The sequence below is a fragment of the Erpetoichthys calabaricus genome, chromosome 1 (genome assembly GCF_900747795.2).
Source record: "Erpetoichthys calabaricus chromosome 1, fErpCal1.3, whole genome shotgun sequence".
In the NCBI taxonomy this organism is placed as follows: domain Eukaryota; kingdom Metazoa; phylum Chordata; class Cladistia; order Polypteriformes; family Polypteridae; genus Erpetoichthys; species Erpetoichthys calabaricus.
Genome location: NC_041394.2, coordinates 316113299 through 316136625, shown reverse-complemented (window position 1 = coordinate 316136625; position 23327 = coordinate 316113299). Strand labels below are relative to the sequence as shown.

At 37.2% G+C, this 23327-nt stretch overlaps 1 protein-coding gene across 1 annotated transcript in view; it reads right to left on the bottom strand.

The window, feature by feature from the left end:
• The window catches only part of ttll12 (tubulin tyrosine ligase-like family, member 12), a 102857-nt gene that overhangs the window by 6693 nt on the left and 72837 nt on the right, over window positions 1-23327 (bottom strand). The window contains exons 10-12 of the mRNA XM_028817741.2: window positions 19808-19959; window positions 13492-13573; window positions 10633-10701 (exon numbers count right to left, since the gene is read on the bottom strand). Coding sequence (XP_028673574.1) covers window positions 10633-10701; window positions 13492-13573; window positions 19808-19959 — 303 coding nt within the window. The remainder of the gene's footprint in view (window positions 1-10632; window positions 10702-13491; window positions 13574-19807; window positions 19960-23327) is intronic.

The following is a 23327-nucleotide window of genomic DNA, read 5'->3' as shown; positions in this document are numbered from 1 at the left end:
TTTTCTGGAATTCTATAGCTCCTTTTTCTGGCCAGAATAATGCAAAAAACTTTCCTTTCAGTTAAGTGTGCTCCTGGTAATAACTAATCACATAGTTATTTTTGTGTGAGGGGGTAACCTGTCAGAATGAACATGTCACCAAATTCTTTGTATTACCTTGGTAAGATTTCAGTGACAAAACAGTGAACGCCCATGGAGAGACACTTTTTAAAACTGAAATTCCCCCAACACTCCAATTCCTCAGAAGGCCAGTTAACCTGAGAGTTTTTCTTCCGCTAAGGAAAACACAAAGTTTAATGTGTTGTGGAACTATCACTGACAAAAAAAGGTTAAAGTGAACTTCTCTCAATTGAGATTCCCACTGTAAACTGACCTGGGGAGTAATATATTCTAGTAACCCATTACAAACAGAACTTCCATCCTGGGTATATTAGCAAATGACAAAAGTCCTAGGCTGAAAAAGTGTTTGGCTACTCTTGAATCTATAAAATAGGGATGTCACTGTCAGATCTTGGAGTGCTGTCATGGCTGCGGTTTTTTTTATTCTAATCAGTTTCTTAATTAGTCACCAATTTTTCTACTAATTGATTACTTTTCCCTTTATTTTAATTTTAAATATTATTTATTTATTTTTATTTTAACCTACGGGGGCAGGTGTGGTTATATTTCATGAAGTGCACTTATGAAATCAAGAAATGCCTGACGACACTTTGCTTGAATAAGCTTTGTTTTCCAATTAAACCTCAATCGGTTCTACATATGCAAAGCGCTTCTCATTAACTCAAGACATCTTTGGCGGTCCACAATGATGCACACACATTTAAGCAGTCTAAGAACCAGTTTTGAATACCATCTTTCAGGGCTCAAAAAGCACAGAGGAAGGTACAATATTGGCAGATTGAGTACCTATGATTTTACATGCGAAACTTACAGTGCATCCAGAAAGTATTCACAGCACATCACTTTTTCCACATTTTGTTATGTTACAGCTTTATTCCAAAATGGATTAAATTCATTTTTTTTCCTCAGAATTCTGCACACAACACCCCATAATGACAACGTGAAAAACGTTTAGAGGTTTTTGCAAATTTATTAAAAATAAAAAAACTAAGAAATCACATCTACATAAGTATTCACAGCCTTTGCTCAATACTTTGTTGATGCACCTTTGGCAGCAATTATAGCCTCAAGTCTTGTTGAATATGATGCCACAATCTTGGCACACCTATCCTTGGCCAGTTTCGCCCATTCCTCTTTGCAGCACCTCTCAAGCTCCATCAGGTTGGATAGTAAGCGTCGGTGCACAGCCATTTTAAGATCTCTCCAGAGATCTTAAATCGGATTCAAGTCTGGGCTCTGGCTGGGCCACTCAAGGACATTCACAGAGTTGTCCTGAAGCCACTCCTTTGATATCTTGGCTGTGTGCTTAGGGTCATTGTCCTGCTGAAAGATGAACCGTCGCCCCAGTCTGAGGTCAAGAGTGCTCTGGAGCAGGTTTTCATCCAGGATGTCTCTGTACATTGCTGCAATGATCTTTCCCTTTATCCTGACTAGTCTCCCAGTTCCTGCCGCTGAAAAACATCCCCACAGCATGATGCTGCCACCACCATGCTTCACTGTAGGGATGGTGCCAGGTTTCCTCCAAACGTGACGCCTGGCATTCACACCAAAGAGTTCAATCTTTGTCTCATCAGACCAGAGAATTTTCTTTCTCATGGTCTGAGAGTCCTTCAGGTGCCTTTTGGCAAACTCCAGGTGGGCTGCCATGTGTCTTTTACTAAGGAGTGGCTTCCGTCTGGCCACTCTACCATACAGGCCTGATTGGTGGATTGCTGCAGAGATGGTTGTCCTTCTGGAAGGTTCTCCTCTCTCCACAGAGGACCTCTGGAGCTCTGACAGAGTGACCATTGGGTTCTTGGTCACCTCCCTGACTAAGACCCTTCTTCCCCGATCACTCAGTTTAGATGGCCGGCCAGCTCTAGGAAGAGTCCTGGTGGTTTCGAACTTCTTCCACTTACGGATGATGGAGGCCACTGTGCTCATTGGGACCTTCAAAGCAGCAGAAATTTTTCTGTAACCTTCCCTGGATATGTGCCTTGAGACAATCCTGTCTCAGAGGTCTACAGACAAATCCTTTGACTTCATGCTTGGTTTGTGCTCTGACATGAACTGTCAACTGTGAGACCTTATATAGACAGGTGTGTGCCTTTCCAAATCATGTCCAGTCAACTGAATTTACCACAGGTGGACTCCAATTAAGCTGCAGAAACATCTCAAGGATGATCAGGGGATACAGGATGCACCTGAGCTCAATTTCGAGCTTCACGGCAAAGGCTGTGAATACTTATGTACATGTGCTTTCTCAATTTTTTTATTTTTAATAAATTTGCAAAAACCTCAAGTAACTTTTTTCATGTTGTCATTATGGGGTGTTGTGTGTAGAATTCTGAGGAAAAAAAATGAATTTAATCCATTTTGGAACAAGGCTGTAACATAACAAAATGTGGAAAAAGTGATGCGCTGTGAATACTTTCCGAATGCACTGTATGTGATGTATGGTGTATTATTGGACAAAATTTAAAGAGTTTTATTTAATTGTCATAAAATAATATAAAAGGTAACACAGACAGTGGTGGCCTTTTCAGCAGTCGATCAAGAATTAATACTGTATGTCTAATTATACAAAAAGAAAATGTGTCTGCATGAGTACCACAGGGCATGGACAGACAAGAATAAGACCTTGCCCGGCCAGGAGGCCAATACAATGGAAGGACTGGGTAGAGACAACAATGTATGGCTCCTTTATCCCCCAATATGTTAGGTGGGAGTGTCCCTGAGCTTTGGTGCCATGCAACATACCCACAGGGCATTCTGGGAATTGGAGTTCCAGGGTGTAACCCTGTCAGGGTCCTTGGGCGCTAAAAGAGGGAGCTGCAAGGATGTGTTTCAGTCACAGTGAGGCCTTATATAAATGTATTGGTGTTGTTATAAAGGAGCCCCAGTAGTGTTTCTTGACAAACTTCTGCTGAATAACTTGTTGGCTGAAAGTCCTCAGTGTTCAGAGTGAAAAAGTACAGTATTGCTCATAATGGCACTCTGTGGGTCCAGAGTGCATTGTATAACTGAGCTTACCCTCTAAATGAGCTTGTTGATTTAGTGGGCCTCACTTGAAGTTATCAGCCCAGTACAATACAACAGAAAAATCGCACTAGCCATTTATTTATCTACCTATTTATGAATTTATTTATTTAAAGTGCTTGTGTAAAGAGCCACATTTGCTCCAGGCCATAAATAAAGTTCTATCTATATATCTATCTATCCGTAATCCCTATTTTATGGGACTTCCCTCTAACCCAGATGTGCACAGGTCAGACGCAAGTACTCCTTGGTCTAAGATAAAATGAGACACTTTGCTTTGGCAAGGAAGTCAATGTCTGGAGGCAAAGGACAAAATTCTTTGGATGAATGGAAGAAGAGAGAAGGATCTACAATTCTGTGTTTGTGATACTTTGATTGTGCTTACTTGTTCATTAAGGTACTGTAATTAATAAAAGTGACAATATTTGAAACCATTACTGTGTTGGGTGTGATTGTGTCTGGGGTTTGGGGCTTGGTGCAACCCCCTACTGATTACAGTCCACTATTAAGAAAGTTAGAGTGGCTGTGAGGCAATCTATAGCAAACCAATGCCTGAGTACTTAAGGGTTATGAATTCATAATTAAATATTAATTGGCATTATTCACATTAGAGAATGTAAACTTTGTGAACGTCATACTTGAAACACTTACCACAAGTATTCACCAGCTATATTAAGCACAATTGCCAGCAATTGAAAATTATATACTAAAACATGCTTCTAAACTTCTAAAATATACAGTATGTTTATATGCAAACATATTGCACATTTACTTACCAAAAGGAAAGCTTTTGCCACTGATGCGATCGCTCCAATGTCCCTTCTGCTAAAGGAGTTTGCCCTCATCAGAATGTCAGATTGGACAATACATCATGCATGTCATTGTCACTTAAAAGGACTGACCTGTGCACTGAAGCTATGGAATGACTTGTACTTTACAGATTCATTTTCTAATTAGCTTGTTGGTGCTGTTATTCAAGCAGAAGTACAGTCTACCAAGTATGTAACTTTTGGGAAGCTTAAATAACATTATCTAGTGTCACTGAGTAAGTTTACTTACATTCACATAGTCAGGTTAAGGTGAATAAGATTGTTAAAGCAGGAACCAGATTTATTAATAATCTACATTTAAATGCGGATATAATCTTCTAGAGTTCTCTTTTGTCAAAACGCTCCAACATTAAACACACAAAAAAGAGTTAAACGCAATAATCAACCACCATGAATCAGAAAATAAGCACCTCTGATAAAATTCTTGTGCTTCATAAAATGTTTAGCCAAATTGATGCTTTATTTATAGGCTTCTGTTACTGGACTGCACACAGTAAACCCTCTTCTGCTTGGCTGTGTGATTCAGCCTTGTAAAGGACCCAGTATGTGTGCTTCATGCCTTACAGTATATACAGTATTATATACAGTACTGCTGGGATAACAAAAACACAGACATTCTTATTCAATAAGATAAGCATTGTGTTAGGTTACTTGTTACTTAAAGTATATGACTACTTAACGTACGTTACTTTTAATGTGTTACCCTGCTGCTCTCAAGATTATGTTGCCGAGTTTAGCGCTGTATATTCAGCTCATGAACACAAATTTAGTGATTTCAGAAATACTGATGCTGTTTTTCCATAGGAGAAGGAATAATGCAATCACTGTAATATTCTCTTCATCTCTTTAGAGGACACTTCTACCTGTAGCTGCTGAAAGTGTGTGCGAAGCAAATACATGTGCAGGCTGACAGTGTGTAACAGACTTGTGCAGACTTCAAATGCTTAACAGTAGCCAAGTTAAGGGTTTACATGGCCACATTCATGGAGAAATCTAACTTTGTAGACCAGGGGCCTCATGTATAAACAGTGCATACGCACAAAAATGTTGCGTACTCCCGTTTCCATGCTCACATTGCGATGTATAAAACCTAAACTTGGCGTAAAGCCATGCACATTTTCATGCCAGCTAAATGCTTGGTGTATGCAAGTTCTCCGCTCGGTTTTGCAAACTGGCGGCACCCAGCATCAAAGCAGTGCTTTTGTTCCTGTGTGGTTTCCCTTTCCTTTTTAGATCCACATCCCTGATGCGGCTTTATCAAATACACTGAAATTAGCTGCATATTGTTTATTAGTATAAGGCATCTGATTGTAATTAACCTGTAACAATATAATGGTCCACGGAATGGCCAAACTATTCCAAATACCATAGCTGCTTTAGTGTTGTTTCTCTCAATGCACTACTCAGACTATTTATCCTACTGTATCTGAGTGTGGAATTACAGCTCTACAGCAGCTGATCGGAAAGAGAATTATTGGTATACAGCATCAAGCACACGCTGCCTCAGCCATGCACACAGTCTATTGAACTGCTCTCAAAAGGCAAACGCTTCAGAGCATTTCTTGCATGGACCTTGCGGTTCAGAAACAGTTTCATCCCAAGAATTATAAACGCACTCAATCAGTCCATCAAGTGCTCCTTGTAGAGCTGTTTGTTACATATTAGTACAATCACCTCACTGTAAACTTGCGATAAAGTTATAATATTGCACAACCTGAGCCACTTTATAAAGAGCGTATTTACATATGATGACGATATCATTTTTAAGATGAAATGCAGCAAAATATGTTTATTACATTATACAGATAAAATGTTATCATTTAAATAATCTATATTGTTAATAATTAAACATGTGAGGACAAGGTGTCGCAGCACTAGCAACAATCTGGTGCACCGTTCAGAGATTGTTCCTGACTCGCGCTGTATTCTTGCTGGGACTGGTGTAACCTTGGATGGATAGATGGATGGAATAATTAAACATTTACTACAAAGATATTTCATTGTTCCTTAAAAGTTTTGAAGAACAGGTGTTCTAAGCTTATAGATGGCTTAACATCTATTACAGAGCTGATTGTGTGGCGATTGGGTACTTGGAGAAAGAAAAGGACGAACAGGAATTGAAAGTTAGTATGTTTCAAAAAGACAGTACTGCTGCAATAAATTATTTCACTGAAGTTGCGCATGGCGCAGCAAGTATCTTGTGGGAGGAAGGAACAATCTTTGGACGAGGTGCCAGCTTGTCACTATCACTGCACCACCATGTTCCCATGTTTAATAACATGCTTTAACTCCAATATATCAAGTATACATCTCAGTATCTTAATTATTCAGGAAGCTGTAATATCACGAATATAATGGATTCTGTGTCCTGTCGGAGGAACAGAAAGCCCGTTTAAGAAGCACATAGTGATTCACACACATAGAGCACATAGAAGAACATACACAAAACAAAGCATTTAATGTGCTACTTTAGTTACGATGGTATTTGAGAAACTAGTAAAAGATTGAAGGATGAAGTTTATGATGTTCTGTTTTAATGACAAAATAAACTACGTGATTAAAGTGGAAATTTTAAGATTAAAGTTGACATTTCGAGCTTTTTATCCACTGTGTGTCTATTTTTTTTTCTTTTCTCTGTACCCTAATAAGCTTTCATATGACACTCAGACGGTAGTCTCAGATGAGACTACGACTCGACTTTTAATGGCGACTTCGATATCTGATAATTTCTTTTTTATTTTGGGAACTGTGCGACTTTGTGAACTTGAGCTTTCGAGTTTCCCCGACACTCTATGTCACTCGAACAACTTCCTTTTGTTGTTTATACCATGGTTAAAACGAACAAATAGCATGTTTTTCCTTACCTCCACTTGGTATTCGCTGAAATTCTTCTTTTTTCCCCCGTGCTTTTGCCATTGCCTTTTCACAGAACACTGAGCGTAAGGGCTTGATTAAATAGTGATTTGCATATCCAAGGAGGTGTAATTCTGGGAGGTGTTTGGGAGTAGCGGCAGACGTGTGCGTTACTTTTCACGCTGACTGGGATTTATATAGCGGAAAAACGTGAAGTTGGTGAACATACAGATTTTTTTCTGCTTTTGTCCATATGTCATGTTTTAGTGTGAATTCTACACACGGTGTTATGCATAAGGCCCCAGGTTTCTGAGAGACCGATAACCTGATTCAATTGAGCCAGACCCTTAAATTCCAACCACTTTAATTAGAAGACAATTCTTAATTTTAATTAATCCTGTTATTTAATTCCATGTCATGTTGGTGCTCTCATTCTGCCATAACAGAAATTTCCAAAGCTGTTGATTTTCTTCTTTCTAAAAGCACCATTAAAATGTTTTGGTGACCAGCTCAGATCAACACTGAGGCCTTCACCTTTTATTGTATGTCTGATACAGGTTTTCTTGTCAAAGGTTGGCTTGCTTTGCATCTCATTATTGTTTGATTGCTGATTAAGAAAAAGGAAACAATTAAGGGGTCCAAGTCTTAAAAAGCAAATCAATTAAAATTAAGGCTAAAGAAGTTACTTATCAGCAAAAGCTAGTCACTAATTAAGAAAATGGTTAGAATGAAAACCTGTAGCCACTGATGGATTGAGGATTTGAGTTTAAACACCTCTGCTATAAGACCTGAATCTATTTTAATTAGGACCAAAAATGTTAAATTACTAATACTGAGCCTTTTTGGCATCACAACAACAACAACATTTATTTATATAGCACATTTTCATACAAATTATGTAGCTCAAAGTGCTTTACAAGATGAACAAAGAAAACTATAAAAATAAGATTAGGCAATACTAAGTAACAAAGAATAAAGTAAGGTCCGATGGCCAGGAGGAAAGTCTTCCACACTAAATATATTTTGTTTTATCTTTGGGACCAAGAAAACTTGTCTTTTATTTCTAACACTATATTTGCTGGAAACATTTGGAATGCCTTTCTACCTCCTCAAATACAGGTGAAAAGTTTCTTTTAAATCTCAATTTCTGAAATAATCATCTAAGGGTCCTCCATTTTTTTTTATCAGTTCAAGGTTATGTTCTGCAAGCCCATGAAAATATCTAAAAGAAAACAATGGCAAAAGGACCAGGGGAAAAAGACTATTCTTCCAAAATAGGAAAAAACAGAATGTTCAGGTGTGCAAAATCTGCAATTTTGCTCAAGCCAAACAAGATGAATTTAAATATAGTACAAAACATCAAAAACTTAATTATTTTGGAAACAGACGTACTCAAACAGATTAAAGAATCCAAGTGAATTCATCTATCATATTGACAGCCCGCCAGTCAGGTGTATGTAACAATCACGTGTTGCTAAACTCTCACATGGAATTTTATAATAAATATGCTTCATCTGAATGCGACATCAGAAGAGGGCAGCGCAACGACAGAAGACGGTTCCAGCAAAGTGCGACCGTTTTCATCTGATTGTCTGCTAAAGTACTCCATGAAAATCGATTGCTAAATCAACGCTGCCCTGGGACATTCAAATCTGACATCTTTAATTTTCTGTAAGCTTTTTCAAAAGACTATATATCTAGACTTTACTATCAATGTTATTTTCTATTATTTCTTGTTCTGTTTGGTATTATTATTCATGTATTAAATACCACATTGCTTTTAAAGTTCTATACTTTGTCTTTATATCTAGAGAGACTGAAGTAATAAAATAGATATTATGATCACTTGGAGCAGCTGGATGTTTGCCACACACAAGATTTATTAAGGCTTAGGGCGAGAACTCCATCCAGTAGTAAGGAACAGTACGTAAAGTAAGGCATTCTTGGTGGATAAATGGCCTATATCCAAGGATGTTGAACCATTGTATATTTAAATATATTCCTAGAGACCAAAGAAATATTTAGATTTGAGGTATATTTAAAATACTGTATGTTGTTTGTGCCGCTAATAATTAAGTCTCTTGCAGTGCTAAGAGAGTGACAAGTTGTGCATGTATTATTCATAAGGCACTTGTGTAGTTAAAAGTGCTAGAGATTAACCATTTGTGTATGTGTAATTTATAGAGCATTGTTGTGGTTAGGGTCTATGTGTATATCTGTGTGTGCGCGTTAATCTTAAGGTGCGACAGTAGACCAACCCGCAAACTAACCTGATGAGTGCACTTATCCCTTAAGACAATAAGTAAAGAGTAAGTAGAGGGAAATATCACAGTAATACACAGAATAATCAGCAAAACCAAAAGCCCTAAAGCCCAAAATCAAAACCAGAACTTGGAGTCAGAAACCTTGCTGGGATGACAGGATTTCATTCTTTAAAAAAAAACACTAATTACACTGTCAGATTAGTTTTAATTTGAATTCAGAATTTTGGGCAATTTGAATATCAAGATCATCTTAAATATCTTCTGTTGTCACATGACATGACTTTGGGTGAGTGTAACCAGAAATGAAAAATAACTATTTGATATATGTGTTTTTTATGAGCCTGATTGTTTAGCATACTTTCAGCTGATGTAAGTTCAGTTCTTTCAGGCAGGGATTTTTGTTGATTAAAGCAGGCCTGACCCATCACTTTCAGCCAAAGGCACATGAGTGATTAGAGCAGGTGCACTGTGCACAGATTGGGGAAAAAGTTGCTATTTGGGTCTTAGAAGAGCACGGTCCATAAATAACATCATTGAGATGGTGGTTATCCATACCTGGCAAGCTTCATAAAAGCTCACTGAATATGCAAAATGTGTGGGTATTTATAATGGTGAGGGGACTTTCTATAGGCCAGAAGCTGTCTGACACCTGTTGTCTATTGAACCAGACATACAATCATCAGCATTCCCCACTGAAGAACTAGATAATGATTGTACTGCTCCAATGGCTTTTCTTTAGCCTGGATATGTATGGATAGATGGTTATAATACATTCTATATTGGAAGTGAAAGCTGCATTTTACAACAAATTATGTATATATCTTTTTGTACCATTATTTCTCTCATCTGACTATTTCTGCCATGGTTACTGAAGGGGTATATATACAGTACAGGTTCAAGTATGTCCTTGCATTTCTATAAACCACACTGTCCCAGGAAGCAAATGGCCTCTGCTGGAGATATTTAGCAAATTAATACTTGCTAATGACAACAAATGCAAAATATGGTGTTGCCTAGACAAATGAATGGAGTTAAAAATAACAACAATAAATGTCAAAAATTTTGACTTGAACCTAGTTTTGTAAAATTTGACTTGTTTGTATGGAATGTTGTTTGAATTTAATAAATTCAATAAAATGTTATTAAAAAAATCCAGAATGAAAGTAAGACCACAACATAATATTTGGAATTATCTGTATAGGTTTCATAACTAAAACTGATGATAAGAGCAGTGACATCATAGTTTACTCTTCTAATATACTTCTAAATAAATTTTACAGACAGAAAGAACATGTGGATAGACAGAAAAAAACATCTACCTAGGAGAATAAGTATTACTAGGTGTCACTGAACTCTTCTAATTTAATTGCACGAAACAGATGAATTCACATTGGTCATTTTGTTTTTTAGAGGTTGTTGCTTGGTGTGCTTTATACTAGTAAGCAGGAACAGTCCATTGTCTTGCTTTGCCACACTTTTTTCCTTACTTTAACTATGACAATATTCATATATTTTATTCTTTCTTTGTAATTAGATGCACTGCATACCTGTACAGAAGTCCAAGGATGATCAGGGTATTGTTTCTCAAACAGCTGGATAAATTCATCATAGTGGACCTACAGTGAAATAAAATATAGTGTAATATTGTTCAATATTCTAATTTATTTTGAGAGCAACAATTAGAAAGTTTTATTTTAGAAATGTCTAATAGTAAGTTTTTCAGTGACAAGCACAGGAACTTAATTGCCTGGTGTTGCACTCATCATTATAAGCTACCTAATACACAAGAACTTCATTAAATGTGAAAATCACAGGTTACAATGGAAACTATAGGGCTGTGGTGCCCTTAAAGAGACTGCTAGATTTCTCTTCTATAGCTCTGAAACATCTAACAGGTGATATAAGACAAACATGTACATGTAAATCTTTCTGAGCCTTGCTCCTTAATTTATTGTGCTTACATCTGCTAAATATGCTCACCTTGTTTTATTCTCTTCTGTTTCACTAAATATGACCTAAATGAGGTTTAGGAAAATTGTATGTATACTACAAGATTAATCCAAAATAGAACAGTTTGTTGATAAAATGTGCCTTTTGCAATCTTCTTGGGATTCATCATTGACTGATATACATTGATAATGACAGATATTTTTTGTTGTTTCATAAATTCAAACTTTGGGAGCAGATGAGACAAGGTAAAAGATTTCTATATTACTAGGACAGTAAATGATGAATACTAGGACAGATGTTTGTGCTTCTGTATTTAAATGGTTTGTTACATCTGTATTACTATTTCACATCTCTAAACATGTTAAAGATTTCTGAGTTTAATCACCAGAAAAGACGGCATAGTAAGAATAAAGTTAATAGAAATTGAAAAGCATACCAAAATATTCTGTGAGGTTTGCGTCTATAGTTATGCGTTCTTTGTCAAAACAACAGGTGGTCTTGCTCAGGCTATAGGTGTTGATAAATGCCCGAGAAGAGGACCACGTCACAGTATAATATACCTTGTTTAACTATACTTGGACTAGTTGTCCCAATGTTGCAACCACTGCACAGAGTGCCCTAAACATAATTTTGTGCTTGAATGATGCATTAAGTGAATTGGGACTGAAGAACTATATGGCCTGTTCATAGCAAAACTATTACAAATTTAATAGTAATGTTTTAGACATTTACATATCAATTTTATAATGTTGCACTGATATTTTCTCTTGTCACAAAGCAAACAGTCAAGTTGGAAGGTTTTGTAGACCATAATTTAATTAGAAGGGGAGGAGTGATAAGTGGAGTGATAAGTAGGATTATGTGCAACTTTAACAACTGCCTTCCTAAAAAACTTTAAAACATTTTGCCTAGCTTTGTTACTGAATATCTGGGATAGTACTTATTTACAGAAGCTACATGTAAAGACTCACAGACAGCGTGTTCTGTATTTTTTTAAACTTTATATTGATGTACTGACTTGTTGTACTGTGCAGGACTAAATTGGTTTACAGCTTGGGAAAGGAAGACATGTCGATGCTTCAAGCTGTATCCGATTACTTGTGAACAGAAGTAACCTGTGAACAGTAGGAGATTCCATGGGACCAGAAATTGCCAAACTAGTTTACAGCTTGAGACGGGAGATTTTTTTAGGGAAAACAGACATACTGAAACATTTTAAAGAGTTTGAGCAAATTCATCCATAAATTATATTGACAGCCAGCCAATCAAGTGTATGTAACAATACAGTGTTGCGAAACTCTGCCTCAACTTGCGAAATATTTCTCATCTAAGAGCAACATTAGAAGAGGACTGAGCAATGTCAGAAGAGGGAGAGAGCGATGTCAAGAAGAGAAGACAGAGTGATGTCAGGAGAGAGCACCAGCAACGTGTGACCGTTTTCATCTGATCGTCAGCTAAAGCATTTCATGAATATCAATTGAAAAATCAATGCTGCCCTGGGACATTCATCTTTGACATCTTTCTAAAAGATTATATATAGCCAGGCTTTACTATCAATCTTATTTCCAATTATTCCATGTTCTATATGGTATTATTAGTTATGTAATAAATACCACTCTACTTTTAACTTTATCTTCATATCTAGAGTGACTAAAGTAATAAGGTATATATTAAGAGCACCTGGGGCAGTCAAAGTTTTCCATATACTCTGATCTGCAAGGTTTATTAAGGCTGAGGGTGAGAGATACATCCAATAGTAGGGAACAATACATAAAGCAGGGCATTCTTGGTTGATAAATGTCCCATATCCAAGGATATTGAGCCTTTGTATGTTTAAATATGTTCCTAGACACCAAAGTAATATTTAGGTTTCAGATATATTTAAAACATTCTTTGTCGCTTGTCAGATAATAAGTTAGTCTCTTGAAGTGCTAAGAGAGTGACAAGTTGTGCATATGTTATTATAAGGCACTTGTGTGGTTAAACGTGCTAAAGATTAACCAGTTGTGTATATGTCATTCATACAGCACTGTTGTGGTTAGGGTCTGTGTGTATGTGTATATCTGAGTGTGTGCATTAATGTTAAGGTGTGACAGTAGACCAACCCGGTAATGAACCCAATGAGTACACTTATCCCTGAACAAAATAGGGGTAAGTAGAGGGAAATATCATGATAACACAGACTGTTCTTTTCTTTTAATCTTGACATGATTATGAGGAGGGGGAGCTAAGGAGAGTGATATATAATAATACTGTTGCAGATAATCAGCATTGTGTACAAGATGAAATATATAACGGTATTAAAAAGTGGGGGCACCCTTACTTCCTACTTTCTCCTAGTTTCTGTAAATTTGCTTTTAATTGTATTTATGTTAAATGCTTGGTGGTGGTGCATGCTTCTCAAGGTGCTACATAAAAAACATACTGACTGACTTATCTCCTAGATTTAAACACACCTGTTTAAGATGGGCTCCTTCTTCATAGTTCATAACAGTAAAGTGTTTCTGATAATCATCAAAGTGGTCCAAGGAAAATGGCCTGGGAAAAAGTAACTAATGAGTTCAGAATAATTCAAAACAAGAATTTTTTACATAAAATGTTACAAATAGTTATAAAATGTAACACATAAACAGAAGCTGTTTATAAGTAGAACTTTTAAGTAGTAAGGGAAAGTTTTTTCTTAATTTATTGGTATGAAGACAGAAGCAGTAGTTAAAAGCTGCAAAATAACAGATTTGAAAACAATTATTTTTCATAAATAGATCTAGTAGCTTGTTCATGGTATAATTCCCCACCCTGTGAAATGAAGGGATTGACTGTGCAGTGAGATATTTTTTTAATCCTGTTTTTAATCGTGCTCCCCCCATAACCCAAAGTCAAAAACAAGCAAGATTATATAAAAAAAATCTTACACAGCTCTATTGATCCCTTCAGTAGTAGTGGCAGAAGTGAGGGAGATTATACCGTGAACAAATCTCATGCGCTTGTGACCCAGCGACTGCTATCTACAGTACAACTCAAAAGTACACCTAAAATGCTAGTTTAGGTGTATGTGTCTATAAGATTAGTTCTGAGCTCAGGGCTGCCTGTTTTTTGCTCAACATCCAGGGCTGCCAGCAAAGGCATTGTCCTAAACTTTGCAACCGAGCACTGGAAGATGCTGGAATGAAAATGAATGTATGTAATTAGTTTATTCCTAACATGAAATGTAAGAAAAAAGAAATAAAAAATAAACAAACCTTTGTAGGGCAACTGCACCAGAAGGCAGGAGAAGATGGGTAAATTGCAGTACAAAAACCCCATTCTGTTGTACAAAATGTAAGCTTTCTCTGTGTCTTTTGTAAAATAGAATTGGCTTTAAGGACTAGCATGGAAAATAATTTCGAAAGTAAAAGTTTGGATGAGCTATTAATTATACATTTATAGTTATAAATTGGTTACTTGTTACTTCAAAGTGATAAAGTGTTTGTGTGTATAGGTGTATTTTTTCTAATTAATAAAAAATATAACTGCAACTGCAATACTTGTTTTGAGAGATTGTTTAGGTGCAACAGACTAAATGTTTCCAAAAACAGGGGCCATTGAATCAGTTTAATTTTGCAATCCCAATCCCTAAACCTGGCACAATGATAGCTGACAGACTGGGGCACAAAAGAAAATTGATTCCAGGGTTGTGCATCATAAAATGTTTTGGTTTTGTTGGGGCAGAAACCCCTAAAGTGCCTTTTTGTGTTTTATTTAGTTGATATTGGTGTACACAAAGGTTTTATTCATATAAAGACTTAAACTTAAAAATTGCAAGTATCGTACTTGCTACTCTTCGCCCATTTACAGCTCTTTTATTACATAAGCAGAATAATGGCCATTTTATTTTTGGGTATGTAATTTAGGTGCAATAATGCCAAAAAACCTTAGTGCAGAATGGTTTAAAGAGAATGCTAGTATATTATAGTGTCTATGGACTCACACACACACACACACACATGCTCAACCATCTTAGAATCACCAGCATACGAGACATGTACATCCTTAGTGATCTGAAAAGAAAAACATTGCTAACTAGAAGAAAACCTAAGAAGTCATAGGGTGAATAAGAGAATTCTGATTAGAAAGTTCTGAAAAAGAAAAAAAAAAAAAAAAAAAATATATATATATATCCTCTTTAATAAAATCCCTGTGTGCGTCCATGTGTCTGTGTGTGTGTGTCTTCTGGTGAAGTGTGCATGCGTGGGGCATTCTTTAATAAAGGACATCATTGCTGGGGAGAGTGCTGATTGGGTACTCGTGGCCGCGCGCATAAAATCCATTGCTGGGGAGACGCCACACATACAATAATCAGCTGCACGCCAGTACAGATTAAAATACTTGCTGGGGAACTGCACAGTACTTGCTGGAGAGACGCCACAGCAAGCTAAAATAAAGAGAGGCAGGATAGGAGATCTTCAAACATACACAACACATCAATCAACAGCCACAGAGGAGAGGATAAATGTAATATTAATTATACTTACTGTATTGTCATATACGTTTCTATTTTATTTTTATTATTATTTTACTTTAGGCTTCTTGCAAAATACTAATGTTTATGCACTACTGTTCTAGCGCCCATTATTGTAACGGGCTTAATGTCTAGTATATATACATATACAGTGGTGTGAAAAACTATTTGCCCCCTTCCTGATTTCTTATTCTTTTGCATGTTTGTCACACAAAATGTTTCTGATCATCAAACACATTTAACCATTAGTCAAATATAACACAAGTAAACACAAAATGCAGTTTTTAAATGATGGTATTTATTATTTAGGAAGAAAAAAAATCCAAACCTACATGGCCCTGTGTGAAAAAGTAATTGCCCCCTTGTTAAAAAATAACCTAACTGTGGTGTATCACACCTGAGTTCAATTTCCGTAGCCACCCCCAGGCCTGATTACTGCCGCACCTGTTTCAATCAAGAAATCACTTAAATAGGAGCTGCCTGACACAGAGAAGTAGACCAAAAGCACCTCAAAAGCTAGACATCATGCCAAGATCCAAAGAAATTCAGGAACAAATGAGAACAGAAGTAATTGAGATCTATCAGTCTGGTAAAGGTTATAAAGCCATTTCTAAAGCTTTGGGACTCCAGTGAACCACAGTGAGAGCCATTATCCACAAATGGCAAAAACATGGAACAGTGGTGAACCTTCCCAGGAGTGGCCGGCCGACCAAAATTACCCCAAGAGCGCAGAGACGACTCATCCGAGAGGTCACAAAAGACCCCAGGACAACGTCTAAAGAACTGCAGGCCTCACTTGCCTCAATTAAGGTCAGTGTTCACGACTCCACCATAAGAAAGAGACTGGGCAAAAACGGCCTGCATGGCAGATTTCCAAGACACAAACCACTGTTAAGCAAAAAGAACATTAGGGCTCGTCTCAATTTTGCTAAGAAACATCTCAATGATTGCCAAGACTTTTGGGAAAATACCTTGTGGACTGATGAGTCAAAAGTTGAACTTTTTGGAAGGCAAATGTCCCGTTACATCTGGCGTAAAAGGAACACAGCATTTCAGAAAAAGAACATCATACCAACAGTAAAATATGGTGGTGGTAGTGTGATGGTCTGGGGTTGTTTTGCTGCTTCAGGACCTGGAAGGCTTGCTGTGATAGATGGAACCATGAATTCTACTGTCTACCAAAAAATCCTGAAGGAGAATGTCCGGCCATCTGTTCGTCAGCTCAAGCTGAAGCGATCTTGGGTGCTGCAACAGGACAATGACCCAAAACACACCAGCAAATCCACCTCTGAATGGCTGAAGAAAAACAAAATGAAGACTTTGGAGTGGCCTAGTCAAAGTCCTGACCTGAATCCAATTGAGATGCTATGGCATAACCTTAAAAAGGCGGTTCATGCTAGAAAACCCTCAAATAAAGCTGAATTACAACAATTTTGCAAAGATGAGTGGGCCAAAATTCCTGCAGAGCGCTGTAAAAGACTCATTGCAAGTTATCACAAACGCTTGATTGCAGTTATTGCTGCTAAGGGTGGCCCAACCAGTTATTAGATTCAGGGGGCAATTACTTTTTCACACAGGGCCATGTAGGTTTGGATTTTTTTTTCTCCCTAAATAATAAAAACCACCATTTACAAACTGCATTTTGTGTTTACTTGTGTTATATTTGACTAATGGTTAAATGTGTTTGATGATCAGAAACATTTTGTGTGACAAACATGCAAAAGAATAAGAAATCAGGAAGGGGGCAAATAGTTTTTCACACCACTGTATATATACAGGTGCTGGTCATAAAATTAGAACATCATGACAAAGTTGATTTATTTCAGTAATTCCATTCAAAAAGTTAAACTTGTATATTAGATTCATTCATTACACACAGACTGATGTATTTCAAATGTTTATTTCTTTTAATGTTGATGATTATAACTGACAACTAATGAAAGTCCCAAATTCAGTATCTTGGAAAATTAGAATATCAATTAAGACCAATGCAAAAAAAGGATTTTTAGAAATGTTGGCCAACTGAAAGGTATGAACATGGAAAGTATGAGCATGTACAGCACTCAATATTTAGTTGGGGCTCCTTTGGCCTGGATTACTGCAGCAATGTGGCGTGGCATGGGGTCGATCAGTCTGTGGCACTGCTCAGGTGTTATGAGAGCCCATGTTGCTCTTATAGTGGCCTTCAGCTCTTCTGAATTGTTGGGTCTGGCGTATTGCATCTTCCTCTTCACAATACCCCATAGATTTTCTATGGGGTTAAGGTCAGGTGAGTTTGCTGGCCAATCAAGAACAGGGATGCCATGATCCTTAAACCAGGTACTGGTAGCTTTGGCACTGTGTGCAGGTGCCAGGTCCTGTTGGAAAATGAAATCTGCATCTCCATAAAGTTCGTCAGCAGCAGGAAGCATGAAGTGCTCTAAAACTTCCTGGTACACGGATGCGTTGACCTTGGATCTCAGAAAACACAATGGACCAACACCAGCAGATGACATGGCACCCCAAACCATCACTGACTGTGGAAACTTTACACTGGACCTCACGCAACGTGGATTCTGTGCCTCTCCTCTCTTCCTCCAGACTCTGGGACCTTGATTTCCAAAGGAAATGCAAAATTTACTTTCATCAGAGAACATAACTTTGGACCACTCAGCAGCAGTCCAGTCCTTTTTGTCTTTCGCCCAGGCGAGACGTTGGATAATGGATGGATGGATGGATGGAGACGCTTCTGACGCTGTCTCTTGTTCAAGAGTGGTGTGACACAAGGAATGCGACAGCTGAAACCCATGTCTTGCATATGTCTGTGCGTGGTGGTTCTGGAAGCACTGACTCCAGCTGCAGTCCACTCTTTGTGAATCTCCCCCACATTTTTGAATGGGTTTTGTTTCACAATCCTCTCCAGGGTGTGGTTATCCCTATTGCTTGTACACTTTTTTCTACCACATCTTGTCCTTCCCTTCGCCTCTCTATTAATGTGCTTGGACACAGAGCTCTGTGAACAGCCAGCCTCTTTAGCAATGACCTTTTGTGTCTTGCCCTCCTTGTGCAAGGTGTCAATGGTCGTCTTTTGGACAACTGTCAAGTCAGCAGTCTTCCCCATGATTGTGTAGCCTACAGAACTAGACTGAGAGACCATTTAAAGGCTTTTGCAGGTGTTTTGAGTTAATTAGCTGATTAGAGTGTGGCACCAGGTGTCTTCAATATTGAACCTTTTCACAATATTCTAATTTTCCGAGATACTGAATTTGGAACTTTCATTAGTTGTCAGTTATAATCATCAACATTAAAAGAAATAAAACATTTGAAATACATCAGTCTGTGTATAATGAATGAATCTAATATACACGTTTCACTTTTTGAATGGAATTACTGAAATAAATCAACTTTGTCATGATATTCTAATTTTATGACCAGCACCTGTAAATCCATACCAATTGAAAGCATTGTAAAAAATAATATGTGCCATGTTACAACATCTGACATCTTGGGTAGTGATTGCTTTTTAGCATATCTTGTAAAGTAAGTGTTAATGGCAATTAGCATCATGATCCCCAAATAGCTGCTAATGAAATAACTGTTGATTGCCAAGGTTGCTGGTAGAATTGGCAGCAGAAACATGTCTGCTGTGCCAAATGTATTATACTGCATTCAATTCTTATAATTTTTCCTTTGAGTTTAAGGCCACATGTTCTAATTCAAGGCATTAAATTATTTAGGATGTGATTAAAAACTAAATCACCAATCACTAGCTAGTGACAGGGAGCTTGGCGAACTCATAAATATGCTATTCTAAAACTCTTAAAAGTATGCAAGAAGCTATCAGTTCCATAGAAATACAGAATTATGTCAAAACATTGCCCATAATATACATCTATTAATTTTATAACCCACAAATTCAGCTCTGGGACATTGAGGCCTTATTCCCAATCTATGGCTTGAAATGAAAGAGCCTCTGCATCCAATGAATTAGTTGCTCCCTCTCTTCTCCTCAAACTCTTCCTTAGTTGCCACACTCTTACACTCTCATATGGTGCCTCTGTCCATTTCATGTCTGAGTATATGACTGTACCAACCACCCCATGGAGGCCACTACTTTCCAGTACTGAGTAAGTTTGAGAAACTAATATTAAAGCCAGTGTAGTTTAAGAAAGCCAATATAAGGCCCACATTAGCTGAATTAAATTCAAATACATTAATGTTAATTGTTTAGTTGTAAAAATGATGTAACAAAAAAGTAATTAAATAACAATTCTTTGTAAATATCATTCAAGTACCTGTTGGCAAATCGTAACCAGAAAACGTTGTAGGCGTAAAGCTGTAATGGCCTTACTGAACGGAGGAGAACTATATAGCGAATATCAAACTTTACCATTCCAATTTCTTCCCTCTTGAACAGCACTGGATTTTCAATGTATTTGCACACCACCTAGTAAGATATAAAAACAACACCTCAAACCTTCTACTTAATCTACTGATTTAGTACAATTTATCACAGAATTGTTCCAGAAACAAAATAATGCAAACTCACAGAGAAAGAACTTTTATTTTTATTTTGCAGCTAATCGTCACAGCAGTATTAAAAAAAAAACAATTTTGTTCTGAATATTATACATTTAATTTCATTTACCCTAGAGAATGGTTAAATATTATTAATTCTGCTAATTAATATGCATCTTTTTTGTAATTCCTGTGAAAACCACCTCCCACTAGCAAACATTTTTGACATCTGTAAACTTAAAGTGTTAGAAAGTTCACGGCTCCTTCTCCTTCTAAGAAATCATTTTCCAAAACATTTTTCAGCTAAACATTCCCTTAACAACACACATGTAACAATTGCCCAATACGGGACGAGATTACTACAGTTCACCACCTGAGAGGGAAGTGGACGTTGTTTGAAGGATATAATAGCATTAAAATACTCAGTCCTCGGCCCCTCTTCTCCCCTATACGTGCCCCACCCCCCAATACTTGAAAGAAATCAGATGGAAGTTGGACTGGTTAAGTATATTGTAATCCAACGCTGATATATTTACATACCCGGTGACTGAGTGCTCATTAGTGGTCCCTTTTTTCCTCCAGATACCCTCCCCAGCCTCTCTACCCCCAGCGGCCAAATCTTAATCTCCGGTTTGAAACACACAAAGAAATAAGATCTCAAAAGAGACATATTAAATGTAGTCTGTGAAACGGCAAAGAATCCTGTAGTAAAGTTCTTACTGCATGATGGAGGGGAAAAAAAAGCAGTACTCGGGCAAAAATGGCTTCCTGGCTGGCTATCCCGAAGAACTTAGACACGAGTCTGACTCACCAACAGGAGCACCTGGAGAACTTCGGGTCTATATACCACAACCCCTGGCCTCTTCTTGGGGATTTGCCTCACTGTTTTAATTTCAGGTTGGCCACCCACAAATAGCAGACGTCACTGGGTGAAGTCTGATCATGAAATATTCTTTAAGCGTAGATAGCCGCGCTCCTTGCCTTTTGCCTCCACCCCCTCCTCAACCCACCAATAAGAAAAGTTTCCCACCGAAACATCCTTTCCCTGCTTAGATGTCATAGAAACATGACGCCGGCAACTGGCAGCTGGAATCCTTACCGGGCGGGGTCCTCCCAGAACTTGTTCGTCGACACCCTCCCAGCCATATAAGAAAGTGACAGCCAGTCCAGAAAGCCAACCCACTTGTCGTTTTATGTAGCCTTGCTACACACATGCAAAGCATTTTTAATTCTATCTGTGTTTAACTTATCTCATCCTATATTAAAGACTAGGAACATTATAATAAAGACAATGATGCAAACACATAAATACATTTTTCATGTTCACTTGTCAAACAGATTAACAGACAGATACAGTAAGTAACTAGCATAGAGAATTCATAAGCATATAGAGAATTTGTATGCATTCAAAGTGACACATATGTATATGTATACATATTGTAACCAATGGCTTCAAGCAAGGCTTATGCCTGTACTTTTTATTCGCAAAGTAATCTGGGATGAGAATGTGACTGTTAAGAGGTGGTCACTCCTTTGGCCAGATGGCAACATGCTTCTCGGGTCAAGATAATGGTGGCAGATAATGGACAAAAAGCAATTATGTCCATTAAAAAACTATAAATGCTCATTAAGCATAGCATTTATATCTATCAGAAAATTATTAATGCCCATAAAACAGTAGAAAATATTGGTGGTGTAAGCAAAAAACAAAGGAATGTAGGAGTAGGGTACCGGGAGTCAGATACTAATGACAAATATGTAGAGTGAGGTAGTCTTGTGATAAGAACTGTAATAAATATAAGGTTCCAAAGGACTAATGGCACTCACTGCATTGAAATTAGTTGGTTTTGTGCTCTATGCAATAAAGTCTTTTTCCGATTGCTCGTCCAGAAGCTCAGTGTGTTTTCTTTCAAGCTAGAACAGGTTTTTCTCCACTACACTAGTTACCTAATTCAAATCATATCAGTTACTGACTACCTATGACAAATTAAGTAAGAGCAATTTACCATCTTTTAAACAAAAATGCAAATTTCATAACCTTTTTTTTTCTTTAAAGTTAACATATTTATCTAAGTAAATTAAATAAATGGTAAAAATGGTCTGCTCTTAGCTCTTACTATGATCTTAATTTAAATGTATGGAAGATAACAGAGAAGTCAATGTCAATTTATTTATATAGCACATTTAAAACAACATAGTAATGCTGTGGCCAAAGTGCTTTACAATAATAGAATAAAAGAAAAACAAAACAATTAAGATAAAACATAAATAGAAATAAAATATATGAATATAAAATAAAATACATAATAAATAGAAGTAATGTTATATACATAAAAAATAGAAGTAATGTTATATAATCACAAAGATGAAACCATCAGTATTACTGAAGGTCACGGAATGCAAGTGAATAGAAATGAGTCTTTAGTCTTGTTTTGAACAGTTCAATTGTAGACGACTCCTTTATATGATGAGGTAAAGAGTTCCACAGGCGAGTAGCAGCAGCTGCAAAAGCCCTGTCCCCCTTGGTTTTACACTTGGTATGAGGGACGACCAGAGACAGCTGACCAGAAGATCTAAGCACTCTAGATGGCTGGTGTAAAACACACAGTTCAGATAAATAGGCAGGAGTAAGCCCATGTAAAGATTTAAAAACTAGCAGCTAGATTTTAAAATTAATTCGAAAACTGACAGGCAGCCAGTGTAAAGAAGCTAAAATAGGAGAAACAGAGTCATACTTTCTTGCCCCAACCAGAAAGCGAGCAGCAGCATTTTGGACCAACTGTAACCTGTGTATCAGGGATTTGTTAATCCCAGAATACAGCGAGTTGCAGTAATCGAGGCGAGAAAAAATAAACGCATGAGTAGCTATCTCAAGATCCCTAGAAGATAAAAAAAGGCTTTATCTTACCTAATAGACGAAGTTGGAAAAAGCAACTCTTGACTACAGAATTTACTTGTTTCTCAAAAGAGAGGCATAAGAGCCAATTTTAGAAAGTTAAAGTTTTGAGTTAAACTCATATTAATGTTTGCTTTATTTGAATAGAATATAATATCTTCTATAGTCATAAACAATGGTATAGTCTTTTTCCCCCTTTAAGTTAGTAAGAGATAGAATCTTCTTGCTATAACTGAGATACAGTGAGATAATAAACTCAGTTGTTGTTTAGAACAGGTCCATAACTGAGATACAGTGAGATAATAAACTCAGTTGTTGTTTAGAACAGGTCCCTGTAAAGAGGGACTGGATAAACCCATTTAAGTTTAGAAATTGGATAAGCATACAGTTTTCTGACCGTT